At 42.3% G+C, this 26,461-nt stretch overlaps 1 protein-coding gene across 1 annotated transcript in view; it reads left to right on the top strand.

The window, feature by feature from the left end:
* The window catches only part of L1CAM (L1 cell adhesion molecule), an 80,386-nt gene extending 73,054 nt beyond the window's left edge, over window positions 1-7,332 (top strand). Inside the window, exon 26 of the mRNA XM_083355811.1 lies at window positions 6,793-7,332. Coding sequence (XP_083211937.1) covers window positions 6,793-7,021 — 229 coding nt within the window. The 3' untranslated portion in view covers window positions 7,022-7,332. The remainder of the gene's footprint in view (window positions 1-6,792) is intronic.
* The last annotated feature ends 19,129 nt before the right edge of the window (window positions 7,333-26,461 follow it).

Raw genomic sequence — 26,461 nt, 5'->3', positions numbered from 1 at the left:
CACTCCAGAAGATAGGCTTAAGATACAGAAAGATCTTGACAGACTTGAACATTGGGCACTATCTAACAAAATGAAATTCAATGGTGAAAAAACTAAGGTTCTACATTTAGGCAAGAAAAACCAAATGCACAGGTATAGTATAGGTGGTACTTTGCTCAATAGTAGCACTGTGAGAGGGAACTCGGAGTCCTAGTGGACAATCACTTAAATATGAGCCAGCAGTGTGCTGCAGCTGCCAAAAAAGCCAACACAGTGCTAGGCTGCATTAACAGAGGCATAGAATTGAGATCACGTGAAGTGTTAATACCACTTTACAATGCCTTGGTAAGGCCACACTTGGAATACTGCATTCAGTTTTGGTCACTTCTCACCAAAAAAGCACACCTACTTAGGTCATAGGACAGTATTTCTTTGGGAACATGTCTATTTGCTCAGAAAAAGGACTAAAAGAAAAGAACTATTAGAAAGCATTGCAATCAGGAGTAGGGAGAGAGGAGATAACAACAGATACCATCCTGGTAGATTTATGCTTTCTTACTGCTTAATGGCCTCCATGACTGTCATTTTCTGAAAGAGCCATTTTTAAAGAGCATCCATAAGATGGTTTCAAAATTCCAACTTCATAGACAAATGTGTGTGTGTGCAGGGGGGGGAGATTTTTAGACTCATGTCTATTAATATGGTAATGAGACTGTACAAATACATAAAATGTATGTAAAATAAATATAATAGATGTGATAGTATACGAACATTCTCCAAAGTGATCTGCAAGAAACTGAATGTTGCCCTCTGGGGTGCTTTCAAATTTTACCCATTACATCCCAGGCTCACAGAATGAGATCCATAAAAACCAGGCCTTTATTGTACTATATCGTAATAACTAAACTGGGCAGGCTTTTTCTGCTTTCCAGGTATGTGAAGTGTTATGTACTGGGCTCATTGGTAATACCATGTGGGTTGCTGGAGCAGCTAACAGCTCTCCAGCAACCCAGACTACAAGTCTCCAGCGCTATAATTGGCTATCCCTAGGCGGCAATGGTTGTTTCAAACCTATTGGCTGCCGCCTAGGGGCTAGACTATATATTGCGGCTAGTTGCAGCCATTTGCCAGTACAGTTTATACACAAAATAAACTATGAGTTTCCCTGTACTCAGTTACCTCGTCTTCATTCCTGCACCAAAGAATCCGTGACTTAACACTGGCGACGAGGATGGGATCCTGCTTCACTGAAAAAACGAGTTGAAGTCTATGAGGGGAAGGCAGTGCACGCCGGAGAGAAAAGACATTTCTCCCCCCCCCTCAAGGTTGGCTAGCAAGCTACGCTAGCGACCTCGTGCTCAGTGGACTCATTCCCTAAGCCTGGAAGCAGGATTCGGAAGGAAACGCAGGAACCAGCAAAGGAAGAATGCCGAAGGTCGGGAAACTTCGAGAATTCGATGTGAAGCATCCGGAGGAATGGTCATCATATTTGTCCCAGGTAGAGAACTACCTCAGGGCAAATCAGATCACGGAAGAATTAATTTAATTTAATTTATTAATATTTCTATACCGCCCTTCTCCCGAAGGACTCAGGGCGGTGTACAGGGCAAGAATAAAACACAAAGCTACAAAAATTAAAAAGTAATTAAATACATGCCCATAAAAAACAATAAATACATTAATAAAACCCCAATAAAATGATAGTAAAAACCCCACCAATCCCCCCTCAGGCCAGGCTGGCTTGTTCGAACAGGTATGTTTTCAGATCGCGGCGAAAGGAGCGAAGATCGGGCGCCATCCGGAGCTCAACCGGTAACTGGTTCCATAGCTCCGGGGCGCCCACAGAGAAAGACCTCCTCCTGGGGGCCACCAATCTACATTCTCTGACCGGTGGCACCCTGAGGAGGCCCTCTCTGTGGGAACGCACAGGGCGGAGGGAAGTTGACGCCGGCAGCAGGTGTTCCCTGAGGTACTCCGGACTGCGGACTGAAGGCCGCAACGCTACTCTACGTGTGTGGCTCAGCAACCTTTGACTTGGCCGAGAACCTTTTCACGCCGACACCGATTACAGCGGTCTCCTACGCAGACCTGAAAAAGAAGCTAACTGGACATTTCCAGCCCAAGATGTCTGAAATGGCTTGGCGGTTCAAGTTCGACCAGAGAGTGCAACCCGGGGAATCAGCTTCCGAATTCATAGCGGGCCCGAGGCAGGCCACACGCCTTTGCAAATTTTCAAATTTAGAAGAGCGACTACGAGACCAGCTCGTCTGTGGCCTATGGGACCGAACGCTTCAGTAGAGACTGTTTGCCAGATCAAACTTAACGTTTTCTGAGGCACAAGATGAAGTGATGGCCACCGAAGCTGCCGGGGGCACAGTTCAAACAATACAGCCTGCCAAAATGACCAAGTTTGAAGAAACGGTCCACTTTGAGGATGCCAAACACACTGAGATGGTCTATTTTTCTATCTGCATACACTTTTAAATTGATTCACAAACCGGGTAAAGAAATGGACCATGCTGATGGCCTCAGCAGACTACCACTGCACTAATGGAACCAGATCCGGCTCCAGCTGCTAGAATATTGTCCATACAGGAAATACCTAAATTTCCCCTCCATGCGGGGGACATTGCTGCTGAAACTGCCACAGATAAAATACTTAGTAGAGTATTGTCATGGGTATACACGGGCTGGTTGGATAAAAGCCCAGGTTCTGAATTTCAGAACTATTTTGTCAGAAGGCATGAGTTATCTGCCCACAAGGGGTGCATTTTATGGGGAAACAGTCATAATTCCCACTTCCCTAAGAGACAGGGTTTTACAGTCATTACATGAAGGCCATCCAGGCATTGTCAGAATGAAAGCTTTAGCTAGAAGCTACCTTTGGTGGCCTGGCTTTGATAAGGACATTGAGGCACAAATCCATGGTTGTTATACATGCCAGCAATCTAGGCCTGAAATGCCACAGGCTCCAATTCACAGGTGGGAGGAAACGCACACTCCATGGTCTAGGATTTACATGGACTACGCGGGGCCCTTTCAGAGACAGCTCTTCCTTATAGTAGTGGATAGCCACTCCACATGGCTGGAAGTAATTCCAGTTCCTAACATGACTACTGCTAGGACCATCCAGGTGCTGAGAAAACTCTTTGCTACACATCGGTTGCCAGATGTTTCAGACAATGGGGCCCAATTCACTGCTGTTGAATTTCAGGCCTTCCTTAGAGCTAATCTCATCAGACATGCAATGTCTGCGCCTCTTCATCCGTCTTCTAATGGTCAAGCTGAACGCATGGTGAGGACAACAAAGGAATCACTCAAGCACATTATCACAGGTGACTGGCATCACAGATTGACAGATTTTCTACTCTGCCAGCATTCTATGCCCTGCACTGTTACAGGCAAAAGTCCCACAGAACTACGTTGGGGCAGGCGATTGATCACTAAACTGGACAGGTTGCATCCAGATAGAGTGGCAGCAGAAGCCTCTCAACCAAAACCCCCGAGGGGGCTGCACATGGGTGATTGGGTTTGGGCCAGGAACTATGGTCATGGGAATCTGTGGGTTCCTGGTCAAATTACCAAGGCATCTGGACCCCTGTCTTATGAAGTGGGGTTGGAGGGAGGGAGAGTTGTCAGACGACACATTGATCAGCTCAGGAAACAGTTTCCAGAATGGCCACTAAGTGAGGACTGCGTCATAAGTCCCTCCCAAGGTCCTCAAACCTGCGGCCAAGCCAGCCCTCACATGGACTCTCTGGAGTTTTCCTTCATAACTGAGGTGGAACCAGAGGGAGAAGTGGGGAGTCCTGGAATGCAACATGGATCCCCTGAAGGAGCAAGCCATCTGAACTTCAGCAACCGCTGCGCCTACTCTGCTGATCAGTCTGACTCTGGGGTGGGCCAACTTGGAGAGGCAAGCCAGAGAGCATCTAATCCTCTTGACTCAGGAGCACAAAGGGACACAAGTCTACCCAGCCCACTGGGTAAGCTGGTAGACCACAAAGTGATTGGAACTCCAAGACGTTCCACTAGGGCACACAAGCCTCCTTCATATCTCGCTGATTACGTTGTAAAATAAAGAGCTATAATATTGTTGTATTGCTGTTTGCCACTATACTACAGAAACTAGTGCTATGTTGTAACTATCTAAATGTGCTATCCATGAAGCCTATTCATTCAGACATTGTTTAATAATGTTGTAACCTATATGGGTTGTTTTTTTCTATTACTTTTATTTTTAGTATGTTTTGATAATGAGTCTTGATAATTGCATTGAGACTAACTTGTGTTAATATTGTCTGATCTAAGAGGGGAGGGGTGTTATGTACTGAGCTCCTTGGTAATACCACGTGGGTTGCTGGAGCAGCTAACGGCTCTCCAGCAACCCAGACTACAAGTCTCCAGTGCTATAATTGGCTATCCCTAGGCGGCAATGGTTGTTTCAAACCTATTGGCTGCCGCCTAGGGGCTAGACTATATATTGTGGCTAGTTGCAACCATTTGCCAGTACAGTTTCTACACAAAATAAACTATGAGTTTCCCTGTACTCAGTTACCTCGTCTTCATTCCTGCGCCAAAGAATCCGCGACTTAACATGAAGGTTAGCAACAAATTTTGGGAAGTGAATTCCAACACATACAGGGACCACATACTGTACTTGGAGAAAGCTGTTAGTTATTGATAAGTGAAAAAATATTATATTTTAAGCATTTTCCAAATTTAATCAAATAGCTTGTTAGCCATCGTTCATACAAGTTACAAATATCTTGTAAGGTAGCCACAAACTCTAATTTTAGTAATTTAATTTCAGTAATTTGTTTAAAATAATATTTTTTTCGTTAATATTGGGATCTTACATTATGTAGGAAAGTCATATGTAACTACTCTCCCTCCCCAAAAGAGAAGGAAGGACTATATAATGGAAAATATTGGGAACGTCTGTGTGAGATATAGAGAAACATTGGAAGATGAATGTTTGCATTTTGTTTCATTTTAATTACATTCCATTTTTAATGAATTCATTACAATTTGGCAAATAAGGCAACCTGCTCACAGTTTGTTTACAGACAGCCATGACTAACAGATTATAATGGAATAAGATGAGACCAGATCCAACTAATGAGATTCCTTTCATATCAGCATGAAGTTGTTTTGAGTTGTGCTCCTCATAAGTGGCCTTTCCTGTTTTGCATGACTTCACTTTGCCTCTAGAGGACACATCTGTATACACAAGCACACACCATTTCTAGCATCTTCCACAATCAGCCAGCCCTCCCTTGTTGACATCAAAGTCCTGAGGAGGGAATATCAATTTGGCAGACTAAGACAACATGGGTGTCCTATTAATAATGATAGCTCCTTCATTAGCCAGTACTGGGGCTCCAAAGCAAAAATAAATGACAATTCTGGTGTAGTATATAGCATTTGTGCTTTAGCATCCCATCCTCTTAAAGCAGGTGTGCACAAAATGTGACCCAGGGCTGAATGAGGCCTTTTGACTTTTTTTGGAATTCTAGAATGCATTTTTATTTATTTTATTTATTTTAATTCCATTTATATCCCGCCCTTCTCCGACGACTCAGGGCGGCTTACAAGCTTAGCAGTAGCCTTCATTCTATGTATATGCCTGCTTATTAGGGCTTTCACACACACCCCAAGCGGCATTATTACAAAGTCAGCTTAATTGCCCCCAACAATCTGGGTCCTCATTTTACCTACCTCGGAAGGATGGAAGGCTGAGTCAACCTTGAGCCTGGTGGGACTCGAACCTGCACTAATTGCAGGCAGCTGGTGTTACTTAAGGAGGCATTAGCCCACTGCTCCACCAAGGCTCTTTAGAATGTATAGAACTTTTCACCTGGAACTGGCAAAAACAAAAGGTTATTTGACTCTTAAGTACCTTTAAAACTCTTGAACTCCTCTTCTGAAATGGGCCTTGGCTCTGCCTACTTTAGGAGTGTGGCCTGTGACATTTCACACAAAGTTTGGTTTGTTCCTTGGTCTGAGAGATCCTGGTGGTTCTTATCTTGAAGGCCATTATATACATTCCAAAGGAGACTGACAGCATGAAAGATTCTTGGCGTGTATTTTAATGGAGAAGCAACCAGGGTCTTGTGTTCTGGCTTCCCAAAGGGCATGATCCAGATGGCCTGATTGTTTCACCAGCTATGAACACATGCAGAGAAGTTCTCTTGCACATTAATTGTTGAAACCAATATGGAAGGCTTAGATAGGATGGCTTCTAGGTGATTTAAACCCCCTCAATCAGATCAGTTTGCCTTCCAGACACTTAATAATCTGCTGCCTAAAGATGGCCATTTCATTTTTATGCTGTGACAAAGTCATTTTGGTGTGAGCTGCAAACTCTGGTTTTCCATAAAGGCAGCTGGAGTTTCCCTGTCAGTTATCCTAAGATTGTGTGAAGCCTCCTTATGGAATGTGGACTGGCCCCCTGGCATGGGTTTATATGCATGTTCACCTATAGCTATGCACATCTTGCTTATATGTGCACATATATACTACTACACTTCCCCTATACAACTATATTATTATTTATTCTCTTAGCATGCTGTGGCTTTTATCAGGGTCGCCACCCATTGCCTGCCAGATCTGTTGGACTGCAACCCCTAAAAGCCCCAAGCACCTTGGATCCTCCAAACCAACCCTGCTGTTGACTTGGAACCGTTTAATCCAAAACAACAGCAGGGTTTTAGATTGCTTAACTGTCTATGAATCTCCATTGCTATAACTAAAGATATGACTCTTCCATCTCTATTACCCTTTCTCATTGTTGTCCTTTTCCCCCTACAGTGACAATGAGGAGAAACCCTTCGCCAGCAGCCAGCCCTCCTTGAATGGTGACATCAAGGCTCTGGGGAGTGACGATAGCTTGGCAGATTATGGGGGCAGTGTGGACGTCCAGTTCAATGAGGATGGCTCCTTCATTGGCCAGTACAGTGGCCAAAAAGGCAAAGATGGAGGTGGAAATGACAGCTCTGGGGCTACCAGTCCTACCAATGTGGTCACTGCCCTGGAATAAGCAGAGGCATTTTCCCAAAGGATTCCCCCCGCCCCCAGCCCTGGAGAAGAGGATTTCCCTATGGATTGCTGGGGGCAGGGGAGGTGAGCACAGGGTTAATCACCTCACCCAGGCAAAGAATCAAAGAATCAATGTTCTTCGAATGGAAATAGTAATTGGTGGAATCTACCCTTTTTTTACTGGCTAACCCCACCACCCAAAAAACTAATCAGGGAGGGTTATAAAATCAGGGGATTCCTCAAATAATCCACCTAAAAAGTGTCTCATTTCCACACCTTCTCCCCAAGCCAGTTATCCTTCAGCCAAACTATGTCCATGTTTTGTGTGGTGGGAAGGGAAGGGGAAGGGAGGGAGAAGGGGAGGGGCATATGACATGATCCAAGGGATGAGCTTATTGGTGAAGCCCAGGGCTTCATAAGAGGGGAGGGAGGGAATCAAGGTTCAAAATTGCCAAAAGAGCAGATGACCCCCTTCTCAAAATCCTCAAATGTTCATTCTTTGTTCTTGTTCAAGAAGGGGATGTTAGATGGTGCTGCAATGTGTAATTCCAACCCAGATCAGGACAGGAGGCAAAACAGAAGGTGACCTGAAAGGATTGGGAACCGAGAAACAGGGAATCCTTTCTCTGCTTCCGTGAGAAAGGGTGGGTAGAAAAAACGAGAAGCCAGGAGTTGTGGCTATGCAAAAGGAAGGCATACCAATGGGCTGAAAGGATCTGGGCCTTTTAATTTTCTCATTTAGCACCTTCTATGGAGTCAGCTGATGATAATCTCTGATGCCTCTTTTATAAGGGAAGGGGTGCTCCAGCCTAATCTTCTGATTGCCTCTCTGTTGATCTGTCACTGTTCTTCCCCTTGTGGCTCAATTTCTAAATCAGGCCTTGCCAAGGCAGCAGTTCTCTCAAAATTGTGGCTTTCAAACTTTTTACCTTGAGGAAAGCCTTTCCATGTCTGCTCGTTCACTAAGACATTCCCATTTTTCTGCCATAGAAGTTGAGACCAATTTTGCATTCGTGAAAGCCACTGACCAAGTTGGTCCTACTGGTCATCCTCTTTACTTCACAAAAATGAGTCTATACCTGCCATTAAAGTAGTACTTGTTTGCCATAGCCTCTCAAGAGCCTCTGATCAATTGCCAAGAGATCTCAAGGTATCCTAGAAAGACAGTATGAGAACTGCTGCCAAACTTGGTCTCCTGGTGCTGAACAGCCCACCTAGAACGATCCCTTTGTCCTTTCTGTCATGTTAACTCGCATTCCCTCTTTCACGGGAGGATCAAAATCCAGTTGTTTCCACTGGGCCAAATCCCACCATTTGACAACTCCTCTTCCTCCTCCCTCTGTCTTGACCTCCAATTCTCCCCTGAAACAGCAGAAACCCCCCCCCCCGAGACCCTCCTTGCTTCTTGAATGCATCTCACGCAGCTGCCTTGCGACACACTCTTGTCTTTCAAAAGTGGCTTCTTGTTCACTGAATCAACCCCCTACCCCATTTCCACCTCTGTCTATTGTAATGATAACTATTTTTTCTCTTGCTTGTCGGGGATGAAATGAATCCTTGCTTTTTTTGCATACAAAGTTTTTTAAAATAATAATAAAAAAATAATAAAAGTACTCTGGTGTTTTGAGCAGCCCTACACAAAATCATTCCTGCCTTTTTCCCTCTCTGTAAATATTTCCAACCCTTGTGCTTGAGTTTGTTTTAGATGTCTTAGGACTGGTGTTTTTGAAGTCTTTTAGTGGGTCTATTGAGGTGGCTTGGAATTAAAAAGAGAAACAAAAAGTATTTTAAACAGTCCTCTTTCTCCTGAAATGTGATGCCATTTCCATCCACCCATCCTCCCTGCCCTGTGTATTCTTCTCTTTTGTCAGGCCTGTTGTGATCTAACTTTCTCTCTTGATAGCTTTTATATATATATATATATATGTATATATATAAACAGAATTATAAAATGATAAATAAATGATGAAATTGGAACTTGCTTGGACTGGTGATGGGGAAGACATGGTTGGGGAGGTTTATCTCACGTATGTTCTCATAGGACTCCTGCATGAGAGTTAGGAATCGTCGCTAAAAAGGAATCAATTTTCCTCTTGCCAATTCCTCTTGGAATTTTATGACTGTACAATACAGAGCAGAAAAGGAAGTCGGAGTAGAACAGTTGCAGGGTCAATCTCTGGCATCTCCAATTTAAAAAGAAATAGAGAATGTGATAGAAGAGTCTGAGACCACCGAAAGCTGCTCCCTGATAATACTAGGAACTGATAATACTAGGAAAGATGAAGTCTGATCAGATTTCAGGAAACTAACCTGGTTTTCTCTCAGCTCTCATTGACAGTGCTTTTGTCATGGTTCCAATAGATGAAACTCTTCAAAAGAACTTTGAGGCGTTGTTTACCTTAAAGAATCTTTTATTTGAGAAACAAAGTTATCAGCACTACATAGGTAAAGGTAAAGGTTCCCCCGCACATGCGTGCTAGTCATTTCCAACTCTAGGGGCCGGTGCTCATCTCCGTTTCAAAGCCGAAGAGCCAGCGCTTGTCCGAGGACGTCTCCGTGGTCATGTGGCCGGCATGACTAGATGCCAAAGGCGCACGGAACGCTGTTACCTTCCCACTGGAGTGGTCCCTATTTTTCTACTTGCATTTTTACGTGCTTTCGAACTGCTAGGTTGGCAGAAGCTGGGACGAGTAACAGGCGCTCACTCTGTTACGTGGCACTTGGGATTTGACCCGCCAAACTGCCGACCTTCTGATCGACAAGCTCAGCATGCTAACTCACAGCCACCGCGTCCCCTTTCGGCACTACATAGTTGAACCCAAAAACTAAATTCCCCTCCTCTGGATACAAAATAACTAAGTGCAATTCCCTCCTCCAAAACACAGTCATAAATCACATTCCCCATTTAGCTTGAAGCACAGGCTTCCTACCCAGCTCCCCAGCCCGCCAAGACACTATCAGCTCTGGGCCAATGTCCTTGGGTTCCCATGGCTGAATTATTATTGTTATGACTAGCTGGACTCTCATCCCTATTCCCCCTCCCAGCATCGATTAATTCTAAAAGCATAGAGAAAATGGCTGCATTTCCATCTGTTGTCAAAGCAAGAACATCCAATGTTAGCAGTGTTGACATCCGGGCCCCTTACAAAAAGGACAAGTCCTGTAATGCAAACAAAATCACAGGTTAGGGGTTGCCTCTTGATTTGTTAGGATGTTTCTTATAGAAGCTATTAATGAGTCTGTCAGCTTTTCTTATCTTATGGACTTGCTCCTCCACTTTGAGGACAATGGATGGGTCCTTGAATCTTACTCTCAGTCCTAGGAGGAAGAGATTGAGATCCCCCAACTCGTTGTATAAATTTTGTATCCACTCGGATGCTTCCCCTTCCAAGTTGGACACAACCACATCAACCATAGTGGCTGGGTTCGGGTAGAAATAGGTGCAGTGGTTCATGTGGAAACGCACCTGGTTGAGGAAGAAGATCAGCTTCTCCGGATCTCTAACAAAAGTTGCTCTAGGGGTGGTGCCATCAGTGGTTGCTGTGCTTCCCAGGGAGCCTGCATTCCTGGCGGTTGCTGGCCTCCCCACTGTGGATGTTGCACGCCCAACGGTTGCTGGCCTCCCCATGGTGGCTGCTGCATCCCCAGTTCCTGTGGGCCTCCCAGCAGTTGTTGCACATTAATGGGCTGTTGCCACCCCCATGGCTGTTGCTGCATTGCTGGTGGTTGCAACATCCCCAAGTGTTGTATGACCCCCAATGGTCTCAGCGGCTGCTGACGTGGCATCCCCAGTTGCTGCAGGCTTCCCAGTGGTTGCTGCCACCCCCACTGCTGCTGACCTACAGGCAATTGTGGCATCCCTGGTTGTTGTAGGCCCTCCTGCAGCCCCAGCAGTGGTTGTTGCAGGATCCCCAGTGGTTGTGGGCCCCGCAGCGGTTGCTGCACATTCAGAGACGGCGGCCAGCCCCATTGCTGCTGTTGCACTCCCAGCAGTTGCAGACCCCTGGGCTGCTGGATCATCCCCGGTTGCTGCAAGGCCCCCATCTGCTGCTGTACATTTGGGGGCTGTGGCCACCCCCAATCTGCTTGCTGCACCACCAGCGACTGTTGGCCTCCCAGCTGTGGGGACTGCAGCAACCCCCATTGCTGTATAGGCTTCGGGCTGGGTGACCAGTAAGCATGTCAGTCCGGGCTTTGGCTATCCTGATGATGGCTCAGGCTCTTGTCTTGGCAGCGATCTGGGCTTTTGGAGGGGTGACGACTGGGGCTATCCCTCTCCATGGGGCTGGAGGCCATGGTAGGTGGCTTCGTGGACAGGGAAGCCACTTGCCCTGCACAGGTGGGGCTGGGGCTTCCCCTCGGCATGAGTTGGTGGCTGCCTCACCAATCATGATTGCTCACATATGGAGAATGGGAGGATTGTTCCCTTCTTTTCATCTCTAGCTCCTCAAATCTTTCCACCAACTTCTCCACTGATTGACTACTGACTGCGGATAGGTACTTCCACTCACCAGAGTCCTCAGCAGTAGTCAATTTTGTGGCTCTCCACCAGTCTGGGGGACGCAACTTGCGAGAAGCCCCTCTTTGCAGCTCTACCTCATCTGCATTTGAAGCACTTGATTGTGGCAAGGTGTCTGGAGTCTCCACTGGGTAAGGTCCATTCCAATGATCAGATCAGCTGTCCTCGCAGCTTGGGTCTTGCCCCCTCTGGGAGACCTGAAAAGTTTCCTTCTCCCCCAAATCTTTGTCGGTCTACTCTAGGGACAGCAACTATATAGATAGGTAAAAATTGTAGTTTGGGGGTTAATGTCATGGTTCTGACAGATGAAACCCTTCAAAAGAACTTCAAGGTATTGTTTACCTTAAAGAATCTTTTATTTGAGAAACAAAGTATCGGCACTACATAGTTGAACCCAAAAACTAAATTCCCCTCCCCTGGAAACAAAGTAACAAAGTACAGTTCCCTTCTCCAATACACAGTCATAAATCACATTCCCCAATTAGCTTGAAGCATGGGCTTCCTACCCAGCTCTCCAGCCCGCCAAAACACAGCTCTGGGCCCAATGTCCTTGGGTTCCCATGGCTGAGTTATTATTGTTATGACTAGCTGGACTCTCGTCCCTATTCCCACTCCCAGCATGGACTAATTCTAAAAGCATAGAGAAAATGGCTGCATTTCCATCTGTTGTCAAAGCAAGAATATCCTATATTAGCAGCGTTGACAGCTCTTTAGGATAAGTGGTGCCCTTCAGATTCTATAGGGCTTTCTATGGTTTCTTTACACCTATACAAAGACTAGAGAAGAAGCATCTGTACCTCTCTGAGAAGGAAGAAACATTGTCTGTCTTCTTGCTGGGACTGACGTTCCATAGATTTCTACCATTCCTCCTACTATCTTATCTTGAGATCTCTTGAGCCAGATCTTTGAAAGCATTGGGTTTTATGACCTTTGGAGTTAATAGTCAGCTGCAAAGAAAATAAGTGGAGCAAGGAGAAGAGGAACCTAATGGTAGATTTACCTGCATGCTTGTCATAAATTCCAGTTTGATCTCCTAGTTATTGCTGCAAAGAATATACCAGGCTAAATATTGTATAAGTTTAAAAAATATGCATGTAAAAACAAGAGTAAGTTGGTCTTATACCTCTTGCAGCATCTCTTTAATCAATGTAATTTAATCAATATAATTGGAAATCAAGTAAAGCTTTAATCACAGATTAAAGTTTGTCCTTGATTAACTGGTATTTCTGAGTCTGAAGGGCATGCTGATGTGTAGAGGCTAGACGGCACTAGTTTCCATTCTTCTGCCAAGTTTGATTAATATAGAACAAAAGGTGGCTTTTTATAATAGTTGTATTCAATAGTGGCAGATAATTTTGTCTTTCCAAATATAATTGCTAGAAGAAGTAATATGCAAGCAGGTCTGGTCACATTTAGCTTAAATTAACATATATTTATATTTCCCCAAATCTAGAAATTTCATAATTCTAATGAGGTATGTACATGTTTGTTGGGAAAGTCTATTGTGGATCTGATCTTTTAATGTAATGTGCACATTCTATATCCTCTGATTCCTAAATTTATAGCAAAGAATGCTGATCTTTTTCTTGATGAACAGGTGTAGGAAAAGATGAACAAATCTAATCATTTTATATTCAAAGCAATTTGTAGAAAAAGTGACACAAGGATACTCTGAACATTTCTGGATGAGATTTCCAGACAGCCTATTTGGTGTGTTAGCATAACAATTTCCAGCTTTTCTAACTAAAGAAGTCTTTCATCATTGCCTATGTGCCATGATACCTCTGCGTGTTACTCATTAATGTTACACCACGAGAAATTCCAGGCTTCATACATAATGTAAAACCACTACTAGAGTATTAAGATGAAACTGAGGAATAGAGACTAATTAAATGACATTTTTGTGTTCAAAATTCCTCAGTACAGACTTCACTGTTTCTAGCTACCAGGAAGCTTCCTCAGTTGCAGCATGTCTCTTGCAAGAAGAATGATGAAAAACCAGCACAATGTATGCCAAGGCTGTATTTAATTCACCTTTGTGTAATGCAATTCCCAAGTTCTTTTTACATCAGTAAGCATTGGCTAATTTATCTGTGATAACTCACACATGCAGGCACTGGCAACAAGAATAGCTTGATTGGATTTCTTTTTCCCTTTGCTCTGCATCCTCCAATTGTAACAATCAGCCAAAAAACCCTGGGTCAGATTAGTAAAGTTCTGGGGATATAACAATAGAGCCAGTAAAAACATTAGCTACATTAATGGAAAAAGGAATAAAAAGTGAACAACTGCTGGCAAAGATAAAGGTAATGTTATAGATTCAAAGGACCCATCTGGTTACCTAGGTTACCATCTTAATACCTTCATTAGTTGCAACAGAAAACCACAGAGGTGAGGTAAATGGCATTCCATCTTGTTACAAGCCAACCTTTCCCAAGGTGGATTCATCTATATATTATAGATTGCATTTCCCTTAATCTATACTCCCTCCTGATGCTGGCTGGGGCTAATAAGAATGGTAGAACAAAGGCAGTGTCAGAAACCCACGTTGAAACAAAGCAAAGAGTTGCAACCCAGTACTTAGTTATTTGGATGTAAACCACTATGAATAAGAAACCATAGATGGCTTCCTGTCTGCCAGGCAGGAAGTTGGATGAAAAATGACTTCTCTTAAACCCCACCAGATCTTTCCTTTAACTAGATACAATGACTAGCTCAAACTGTCTCTATACACAGCGGGCTTGCTTCCAAGTAAGTGTGCCAAAGCTTCAGTTACCCTGAATGCCAGTGAAATAATTTTATTGGTTGCTATAAAAGGAGATCTTACAGCCCGCAAAATGCAAACAAAGATAACAAAAGATTGAAAAATGCCTGGGCAACAACACTAACAATGATCTTGCGGAACTTAAATAGATGTATGAAATGACAGCAGGTGGGGGAGTTGGGTTTGTATGGAGCTTCCTGCATTGCTAACCCCTCTCTGAACAAATGATCAATATTGTTACACGGTACTGAAATTTAAGCTTAATTAATGGGGGGAAATCAAGTTTTATTTGCTAAGAATAATTAACAGCAGGTCATACCACAAAGTTATGAATAGTTTTTCAAATTTATAAAATGTTAATATATAGCCTCCGATGCATTTTACACTGTGCTCAAAAAGGTTTAAGACAGAAAGGCTTGTGGGCTGCAAGTTGCATGCCAATTCCACCCTATTTGCCTATCAGAGGTCTGTTGCAGTCTTATGAAGAACTTTCTCAGACTTGGCATGATAATAGGTAATAGGTACTTTGCATAGATAATAGGTACTCTACATGTTTCATCTCAAAATTCCGGAGTAAATCCCTTCTTTCTTGTGGCCACTGGGAATCTTTTTTATCAGTCTGAAACAAGGATATAACTCATGTTTATGCTGCCCAAGCATCCAAGTCTATTACCCTCCTTCTCACTGGTGACACGTACATATTGCTAACCCTAGCTTTGGTATGATGGTGCTTGGTAGAGCTCTGTTTTAGGGTTAGAATTCTCTTACAGTTTTAACTTTTGTAGATGTGACACAAAAGATGTTGAAACAAGAAACTGATTTAAATAGTTGTGGGTATTGGCTGTACAGGGAGCTGGATATTGTGCTATTGCTCTGTCCTTCAGTCTCCTGAAAGGTCCTTCCCCACAGCCCAGTTAAAGTGCCAATCACCAGTCCTTGAAAACTCTACTAGTCTAAAATGTTCTGGCCCCGATGTGGATCTCTATCTGGTTGTACAGATCATGCTAAGGAAAGAGACTACTGGATTCCCCAGCTTTGCTTCCCTCCCCTCCCCTCCTCTCCTCTCCCCTCCCATCAAACATCACTAAAGTGGTAGGGAAATGTCCACCAATCACTGGGGAGAAAGTGAGCTTCTGCAGATAGCTAAACTGGAAGGTTTATCCATTGATCAAAACTCCTATTTTGTGCAAGGGCTTTTGCACTGGTTCAGAGGAAGCCCAGCTAACAGCTAACATCAGTTCTTCAGGAGTAATGGTGTTGTTCTGGAATAGTACTAAACCTCATGTCAGGAAAAAAAAGCCTAATCACTTGATATCCAGAAAAGCACTAAATCCATGTTCTTTAGATCAAACAAAAGCTGTCACTTGTGTATATGTGTGTGGTGGTGGTGATGGGGAGTGGAGAAGCACTATGGGGGAGCAAAGAAAGAAAACTATCTCTCCTCTCCCCACCCCACCCCCCACCCCCCAAACAATAGGTGTATCCAAGTCTCTGAGCTGAAGATGGGCAGGAGAAGAGCCTGGTTGGGGGGGGGGGGAAACTGGACTATCAGCTGCCCAAATCAGAATGACTAAGACAAGTCCCAGGATCTTTAAGGGAGGAAGTATCCCTGCACCAAGATGGTCCATAGCGCTGATCCTACCCTCTGCATCACCTTTCTGCCAAAGAATGATTGGGGAAGTGCATCAGATCATACTGTATCTTTTGGGATAATGGGGAAAACACATAACTAAGGATAACCTAAAGCTGCTGATAATGGGATAAAGCCACTTGAAGAAACAGCAGAAATCAGAGTTTTCTGGAGCACATGTGTGCCACTCTGGCACATGAGGAAAGTGAGCAAATTTCAATATATTTTGTAAATCAGTACCCTCCTAAAAAAAAGGAGCTTTAACAGCATTGCAAGCTGGCCCATCCCTCCACTGTGGCTCTCTCCACAAATCTGCAGTGCAATGATGGAGACAGTCCGCTGGAAAAAGTAAGATGTTATATGTACTTTGTGGTCCTACCAAGACTGAGAGGGTCCCCCCCCCCCGCCCCCAGTTCTTGATGCCTTACAGAGGAATCTGGAGCACTGCATACATTTTAAAGCACTTCTTCGTTCCACTCCCCCATCTTGCTATCAGCTTTCTGGCATCCTTTCTCTACATTTCACAGCTACATATATAGACTCCAACATAAATATACATATGGGCATTTATAGGAATGCTATCAGTGCTTAAAAAGGAAAGCAGAATCTCAAGCATTGTTAATAACAATTGCCCTGAGATGGAAATGCTGTGGTTTCACTAGAAAAATTGGAGAGTCAAGGCGGTACTTGCTTATTGGTGAAGAAATGGCCTTTCCTCTAATACTAGCAGGTATTGCTGCGTGCCTCTGATTGGTAATTTCCCAAATCCTTCTTCAAGCTGTGATCATAGGAGCAAAAGATACAAAACCAAGCCTAAGAAGGTATGTGAGCATATAATCCAGCAGCGTTTTCTTGGCTCCCCGTCTCTCTTGCTATTTAAATGACGCATACAATTGCTTCAAGTCCCACTGCTATTGTGGGAATATGTGTTGAGTGTGAAGATGAAAAGTTAAGGAACTTTGGTTCCTAGGTTATATATCTTGCAAGTATATTCAGCATTATATACATATACATATACATATACATATACATATACATATACATATACATATACATATACATATACATATACATATACATATACATATACATATACATATACGTGTATACGTGTATACGTGTATACGTGTATATGTGTATATGTATATGTATAACTCAGCTTTAAAAAAAACTCAGCTTTAAAGAAAAAATTAAGTCACCAGTGGTTTAAAGCAATTTTGCCTCGAATGACAAGCAGTATGATTTTAATCTACTTGTTTCCCTTTATGCAGTTTTCAGCGTGTCCATTTAGTGTCCTGCCCCCCCAAAAATAAGTACTGTAAATAATATTTGCTACAAGAGGACACAAGGGGGCATACAATTCCATCAAATGGACATGTTCTGATTGATGTTTATGGATATAAATGTAAAAGAACTGCTATAATTTATATAGAAATAGAAAAAAATCTTATCTAAGTGAAGCCTGAGCAGATGATTAGTGGCCCCACTCAATTTGTTGACCAAGGATGAACTATTGATGGGCAAACTCAACGCATGCTGTGTTCTTCCTTGTGTACGTGTTTTAAAATACCATTATAATAAAGGTGGACAACCCTTCAAGTAAAGATTATTTTAGGTTATTATCTTAAACATTTTTAAAGAAGAATACAAACAAGGAAGGATAAACGAGATGTTTTTAAAAAAGTACAAATAGTGAGATGAATAAATAAAAGGATCTAAAATGTCATAGGAAATAGAATTTTCCTATATATCCTTAATTACCTTAGCAACTATAAAATGTATTAAATCATTATTAAAAGGAAAAATTAAGAGTCACTATTAAGCTTTGTGTTAAGGATACCTGGCTAAGACAATGTAAATCACCAACTAAAATTATAAGTTATAATCAATTAGTACTAGGCATCCAATTTCTCATGAATTTGAAATATAGGCTCCATATGTAGAAAATCCCAAATTTGAGGTTTGGTATATAGCTGCATATTAAATTATAATCTAAGCATAGTTTCCAATTATTTAAATTGGAAGCAGTAACTGTGAGAGGGATCTTCGAGTCCTAGTGGACAATCACTTAAATATGAGCCAGCAGTGTGCTGCAGCTGCCAAAAAAGCCAACACAGTGCTAGGCTGCGTTAACAGAGTGATAGAATCGAGATCACGTGAAGTGTTAATACCACTTTACAATGCCTTGGTAAGGCCACACTTGGAATACTGCATCCAGTTTTGGTTACCATGATGTAAAAAAGATGTTGAGACTCTAGAAAGAGTACAGAGAAGAGCAACAAAGATGATTAGGGGACTGGAGGCTAAAACATATAAGGAATGGTGGCTGGAATTGGGCATGTCTAGTTTAATGAAAAGAAGGATTGGGGTGACATGATAGCAGTATTCCAATATCTCAGGGGTTGCCACAAAGAAGAGGGAATCAAGTTATTCTCCAAAGTGCCTGAAGGCAAGACAAGAAGCAACGGATGGAAACTAACCAAAGAGAGAAGCAACCTAGAAGTAAGGAGAAACTTCCTGACAGTTAGAACAATTAACCAATGGAACAACCTGCCTCCAGAAGCTGTGAATGCTCCAACACTGGAAATTTTTAAGAAGAGACTGGACAGCCATTTGTCTGAAATGGTATAGGATTTCCTGCCTGAGCAGAAGATTTGACTAGATGACCTCAAAGGTCCCTTCCAACTTTATTATTATTATTATTATTATTATTATTATTATTATTATTATTATTATTATTATTATTATTATTATTATTATTATTATTAAATATTTAACCTTCCCTTACCTGTGACATGCTTTCAATTTTGCATTGTTTTCACAGTATGGCTGAGTGTAGCTTGAGGGAGGGTTCAATAAAGATGTAAAATCTCGACTTTGGCAGAAGAAAAATTAAGCACCCTTTCCTCCCAACACGATGATCCATTCTCACATTTGCTTTAAAATTAAATCAATGAAGCTATAGCTTTCCGATATCAAGCCCCTTTGATCCTTAATGACTATTGCTTACTTTTCTGGGATGAAGATTAAAAGATGCATGGAGCAATTCTCAACTGTGGAAGAAGCCAATGGCAAGAAAGAAAAAAAAAATCCTTAGCTCTGCATTAGCTGATTTTGCATTTTACTACCCTACTGTTCTTGCCTGAGAGGAAAAGGAATGTATTATACCAGTAGTTGATTAGGATTGTTTTTGGTTCAGATTTGAGATCAAGGCTAAGCAGGTATTTGAAACATCTGACGCTATCAAGAGCGAACTTCTGGAAGCTCCACTGACACATCTGCATTATTCAGCAGAAACTGCATTCTTTGGTAATCCTGTTAACGTGTTCCACTAACTTCAGCTAGAGTGCCTTTTAAATTGATATATATATATAGAATGGCACAATAAAACTGCTATCCAATGCATTCTTGCTGAGAAATAAACTCCAGTCAAATCAAATCAATCCTTAATTCCAAGGAAATCTGAAAAGAAATAGACTTTACAGGCATGGTTTTATATTCACTTAGCTGATTGAATTTGATCTGACTTTTGTGTTAACTTGCCTATGATTGCACTATTATTTTCCTTTTGGGAACAGTGGCACAGTATCATTTCATTGACATGTGTAGTACACAGATTGTTGGCTTCTAATTCCTTGTACCCACAATGAACATGCTACTCACACTGCCAAGTATTCAACATCAATTAACTTTTTTCCCCAGAACTGAGATGGGTCTTTATAATGAAGATCAGAAATGCCATGATGTCTATATGGGTTCAATAATTGTAGCCCAATAAAGGATATAATAGAATGATATTTCTTGGCAAATAATTGAAAACTATACTTGAATATACTTTTTATCTGTATTTTGTCTGACATCTTTTATTGGAGATGTGCTAAGAAACATATTCTTATTGAAATACATACAGATCTGCACACAGTCAAACTATGTAGGATGGCTATAAAAACATTAGTACATCTGGTTTATCTCAATTGTCATCTGCTCATAGTTATTTACAATGCATACAACAAATGAGAGAAACAACCTGAAAATCAAATTCAGCTTTGTATCATAAAAAGAGAAACAACAGCTCTATTTCTATTAGTTGTATGCATTTTTTAAAATTTGGTTCCTCAAGCAAATGGCTTTTGTATCACTGTGCTTTCCCTCTGACTGGAATTCAAATCAGGGACCTACTGAAGTGTTCTGGTATTTGTTGAACAAAATTGGAGAATTCTGAATAAAAACTATTCCCTTACAATCATGAAACTTTTAAGGTCTCTGGAGAAAAGTAAAGATGTGGTGAACTTCACATCCTTCAATAGTCATGAGAGAGAATCTCAGTTTCACTGACTCTGGAGATCGGTGACCTATTTGACATTCAAAAACAAAATCTCCTCCAACTGAGCTCAACTCCTGGTGACTTCATGGTTTTGACAATAACAATTTCTAGCAACAATACTGAAGTAGTAGTTCACTATTGCTTCCTCTGGAATTTCCAACTTCTCTTTTGAGTATATAAGAGCCTTGGTGGAGCAGTGGGCTAATGCCTCCTTAAGTAACACCAGCTGCCTGCAATTAGTGCAGGTTCGAGTCCCACCAGGCTCAAGGTTGACTCAGCCTTCCATCCTTCCGAGGTAGGTAAAATGAGGACCCAGATTGTTGGGGGCAATTAAGCTGACTTTGTAATAATGCCGCTTGGGCTGTGTGTGAAAGCCCTAATAAGCAGGCATATACATAGAATGAAGGCAACTGCTAAGCTTGTAAGCCGCCCTGAGTCTTCGGAGAAGGGCGGGATATAAATGGAGTTAAAATAATAATAATAAAAAAATAACCCTGAGATTTCCTGGTAGTCACCCATTACTCATTAATTAATTAATATAATTAACATTGTGCCTACAGAGCTGCAAATATATGTCTTTGAAGGGGGCAGATAGGAACCTGTACCAATTAAATTGTTCCTAGTAAAATCACTGACCCAGCTTTTCTACAGTGCCCAGTTGGGCCCCTATTTCAATTACATTTGAATTGGCCCAGACCAGAAAATAGCAGCACCTTTATAGCCATCCAGATGCACCCAAATACATTCCTAGATGCAGAAGACTGAAACCAGACCTTGAATAACAATTTTCAGTTACTAGCTAAAACTAAGCACTTTCCCACTTGCTTTGTTCCATACAAGCCACAACTTTAAAGCTATGCCTCCTTGGCCTTTGCCTGAATATTTCATTCTCCATAAAAAGCAACCAGCAGTAATGTCCTTATAGCCACGCATAGAAGATGTAAATCTTTAACAAGAAATTAATTCCCAAATGGGAGGAGACAGACTCATCTGGCCCAGAGGGAAACCTGCCAGCCATCTCTTTGTGATTGCATTCCCTAAAATAGGATTGACTTGCTTGTTTTGGCAGTCCGACAGAGTAGATTTAGTAACATCCCTCTCAGGGAGTTCACCAATCACTGAAATTAGAAACCCTAGGGCAGGGCTTTTCAACCTTTTCACCCATTGTACCACTTTTAGGATCTGGCAACATTCAAGTACCACCAGTTGCCTAGCAAGGTGTCAAAAACTTGATGACCAAAAAAAAAGGAAAAAAGTGATGAAGTACAGGTTGTCCTCGACTTAGAACAGTTTGCTTAGTGACTGTTTGAAGTTACAACGGCACTGAAAAAAGTGCCCCCCAAGCCACAGCCGATCAGGACACCTGCCTGCCCGCCCGGTGGCGCTCTTCCTCCTGTCTGAGGTTTTCATTGTTGTGAGCATTTCTGTTGAGGATTGGCAGCGGGGGTGGGGTGGGGGGGTGTTTGGTTTTTATTCCCCCCGTCTGCTGGGTGGTTGCAGCAGGTTTTGGTCACTTCACATGACCCTGGGACACTGTGACCATCATAAATATGAATCAGTTGCCAAGCATCTGAATGTAAATCACAAGACCCTGGAGATGCTGCAACATTCCAGCTGATTGATGCTTCTTCTGGGCTCAGAAGTGCCAGGATCAGTGCTGAGCTCCAGCTGGAGCCTGGTGCTGATCCTGGCACTTCCGCTGAGCCCTGACAGCCCTGCAGCTCCAGCCATCTCTAGCTCAGGCTTGTGCGGTGCTGCCACCAGTTCAGCTCATTGCCCTCCCCCGCTACCACTTTTCTAGGATGATCACGTACCACCTGACAGGTGCCAATGTACCACAGGTGGTACCCATACCACTGGTTGAAAAGCCCTGCCCTAGGGCAGGGGTAGGCAACCCTGGCTTTTTTATGACTCGTCGACTTTAATTCAGGAATTCTGGGAGTTGAAGTCCACGAGTCATAAAAGAGCCAAGGTTGCCTACCCCTGCCCTAGGGAATGTCCCTTTTTTATTGTAATTTGCATGGGGATTTTAAATTAAATTAAAAATCTTAATTACAGCCTAGCAAAATCAAACATTTACAAATAATAAAGCACTAACAGACCAGGTAGTCCTCATTTAGTGACTGCTTCAGACAGCAACCATTCACTCTTATGACAGTGATAAAAAAGTAAATTGGTGACCAATTCTAGCATTTAGTATCTTCTCAGCTCTGTAAAGCAAAGGAAGACTGAAGTAAGATCATAAGCACAGCTGTAGTTTCACTTAATGACCACTTTGCTTAACAGACAAATGTCTGAAGGCATTTGGATGTCTTAGGTATAAAATCTAAGTAACAAAGGGCCCAGGATCCAGTAAAAAATTATCTGGATGCACAACCTGGATCATTTCCTCAATGGATGCACAACCGTTCATTTCCTACATGGATGAGGTTTACGAGAATGTTTCAATACAGAGGTTTATAGTTTGTAGGGTTATTAAAAGAATCCCTTTTAATGAACTGTTCAGAAGCAGAGCACTTGCCTTGGAATGGATCTTTGAAGCTGAAGAAGCTGCTGGATTTCCTGCCTTGCAGTGGACAGATCTAAAGCTTTTCTGGGATTATTTTTTTCCCTCTGAGTGCCTATTCTGCATTTTTATTCTTGTTTTCATTGTTGTTGAACATTTAAAAGAAAACAAAAAAAAAGCCAAACACAAGTAAATAGACAAGCAATGTAGAAGCACCAGAAGAATAAAGTACAAATTTTCAAAATAACATTTAATTTAGAACTAAATCTTGTATCATTTGAAAACTACAAATCATCATTAACATCAAATTAATGTATAGGTATCCATGACAGTAATCAGCAGAGTATGAAATTTAAGGTGAAAAATTACAATCTGCACTAGTCAATAAACCATGACATCTCTTGGGACCCTGGAAATGTGCCTTTTCTGTCACTGTGCCTGGCCTCTGGAACAGCATTCCCCCATGGACCTCACACTGATGTTATTCAAAAAAATCTTTGAAAACCTTACCTCAGACCTTGGGTTAAGAGGGCTGCCAATCCCCCATAGGATTTTATTTGTTGGGATTTATTTATTTTTTGGCCAAATGCAAGTTGATTGTGTTTCTTACTGATTTACTATTTTATTACCTTTTAATGTAGTAAGCCACTAACACTCTACCGGAGTTGGACAGCCTTTAAATCAAATCCAATCCATCTATCAGAAATCTATCCTTGTTTAACTAATCATCCATGATTTAACATTAAGAGAAATGCAAGCTTGGCTGTGATATACGTCCTGGGTGGTATTATAGTCCAAAAATGGCTCCAATGTTAAATTCTGTGTTAGATTTATTTTTTTAAACATGGGATTATTTTATCAAGGCACATTACCCACAGCTTAATTTACCATTTTTCAACTAAATAAATTGTATGGATTTTCCAAGGAGAAGCAAATATAAAGCTAGGTTGGTATACTCTGTAGAAATATAAGGCTTAGCGACATTTAATAGAAGGGTGACAGGTTACAAAAGAATTCAACTTTTGGAATCGCTGGGTTTTACTACGTTGACAAAAGCCTGCCTGCTCAGCACCAGAGAAGGATGTCATTTTGATTTTTTTTTTCACTTTGAACACTCCCCACCCCCAAATTCTCCAGCCTTTTGCTATTGCCTTGTAATGGTTCAGAGATTTGCAAGCTGCTTGATATGTCAAGGGGCAAGAAAGTATGCTGTATGAATACTGATTGTACGTTTGACACCCACCTGAAGGGCAAGATCTTTCCAACCAAAAAGGATGGGGGAATGAAAGAACCAAATATTGACTTTCTCGGGTTCTTCAATTCTGTTGCCCATATTAAATTCCTTGCATATATATCCTTGAATAAGTGAAGAACAGCACTCTCCTCTGCTTAAAGCCCATTCCGTATGATATTTAACGACACTAAATTGCTGTATTTGCAACGAACCCTTCGCAAGCAATTTGTGAGGGCCAAATGATATTGAACGGATGCAGATTTTAAAACCTTAAAGGAAATCGTACTCTATTTCCTTTAAAACTCCTAACTAATGGATTTGATTTTAAGCACAAGAGGATGAAGGTTATAGAGCTCCACTTCCATTGGCTGTTTTCCCTCCTGCAGTGAGTCTTCGGCTTTTGTCTACAAACTGTTTTTATCCTTGCAGGACTCACTTCTACTGCTGGAACTTGAGGAGGGGGGGGGGGGGAGGAAAAATAACCTCAGCAACCTGGGAAGGAAGAGGGGGGGGAAGCAACGAAAGGGAGGGGGTGCTGGAGCAACTCTTCTCTTCTCTGCTTTAACCCCTCTCACGACTTCCCTCTTAAATATATCACTGCTTGACTAAGGATGCATTTAAGGATGCAGATCTAGGGCTATTGCTATTTATGTTATATTTTACCACTGCTCTTGGAAATCAAGATGCCATAAATGGTGGGTCACCCCTAATTTTATCCCTACATACAAGAACAAGCCAGCACAGTAGGTTAGGCTGAGTGATTTATTTATTTATTTCCAGAGTGGTTGGTTAGGTTGGTAACTAGTCTTTCCTTCAGCAGCACCAGGTGGTGTACTGTAACTTCTCTCCCCACCCCCACCTCCCATTTCTTTCTATAGCCCTGCGAAGTGGCTTGGGCTGAAAGAGAGTGGCTGATTCAAAAATCACCCAGGGAGTTCCTGTGGCTGACAATGGACTAGAAACTGAGTCTCTTCAGGACCAGTTCATCATGTTAACCATTATATCATCCTAGCTTCCTTCTGCATAATGCTGCCGTGCTAAAGCTGACACCGTCTAGATTAATGGGACTAGAGTGCCTCCCATCCAGAGCTCAGAACAGATGCTTTTTTGGTCCACTTGGGAGGATGCTAGGTTGGTAAGGATGATGTAAATCCTAAAATAAAGACCTCAGTATTTATTCCTTTTTTCCCAAATGTGCACACACACACTAACAAACATACACACTGGCAGTCCCTAGTCAGATAACCAAACATGTTGTAATTGGGGAAGATTAAATGAGAAAACATTAAATGGTGGGAAGATTATAATGGCTATAATTTCTGGTCTTTGGGGCTCTTTCACCCTTTTGGTGACTAGGGCAGATGAGGCTCCCTATTTCTCCTGACCGGCACAGCCGCCTCCCATGCGTGATGCAGCGATGCTCTCTTGAGAAGGTGCCATGAAATGGGGTGAAGGCTGCTTGAATCAACACCTCCCGCCTCAGAGGTTCGAAGTGCCTCAACAATAGCCGTGAGTTTAGGGGAGCCGTAGGTTCAGCCAGCGAGTGAACTTTGGGAAAGGAATTCCATGACAAACCATTCTGCCTTTCATAACCCCATTACTTCTTTGCACAGGCTGCTCTTTCTCTGCTCTTCATCAGCTCCGGCCTGTCACAATGAATCAAAGAATCAATTTACCTCTCGACTCACTCCATGCCTGGAATCATTTATGAGATGTTGTGGGGGAACCCTGGGGCAAGCATTGCAGTAACAAATGTTTCCCCTTTCTCTTTGCTTACCCTCTCTAATCCCTGCCTTATTTCGGACCCATTCCCAGGGCTGGCATCAGCTGGGGGGAAAGGAAGAATCCTGGCTCACATACACCTTCCCTAACCTTATCTGAAGCTTGGAGGAGTTTTGTTTTGAGCTGAAAAATATTGCAATAGAAATTAACTGACGAAAACCGATATAGCAGCGCTAATAACGACAGTAATACACTGGAAAATTCCCAATAAAGAATATTAATATATAAAGCAACTTCAGCCCTGTTATATGTTATTAAATCTAGGTCATATGGAACGACAGTGTTCTCTCTTGCCATTTTTACAGTATATGGATATTTGCAAGGTTAACAGAGAATAGATCTCTTGAACTCGCTCTTTAACATCTAAAGGTTTGCTTTTTTCCAGCTATGAAAGATAATCCTCTTAGTAGATACAAGGACTCTCTTGAGCCAGTGTTCTTCAGGAAATGTCAAATCCAACATTTTTGGACTCTTAAGAAATATGGGCAGTCTGGTCCAGCATGTCTGGAGAACTCGTGTGGTGGGTGAAGGGCAATCTCTGTGAATTTGTCTAACTTCCAAAGAAACCACAGCGTGTTTACGAAGCAACCAAGCAAACTCTTCTCAGATGTATTCCTATTGCTTGGTTTGGAGGCAGGTTCTTGCAGGTGACTGGGCTGTTGTGAAATTGTCTTCCCTTTGG

The sequence above is a fragment of the Vipera ursinii genome, assembly GCF_947247035.1.
Source record: "Vipera ursinii genome assembly, chromosome: 2".
Lineage (NCBI taxonomy): Eukaryota > Metazoa > Chordata > Lepidosauria > Squamata > Viperidae > Vipera > Vipera ursinii.
This window is presented reverse-complemented; position numbering and strand designations above follow the sequence as displayed.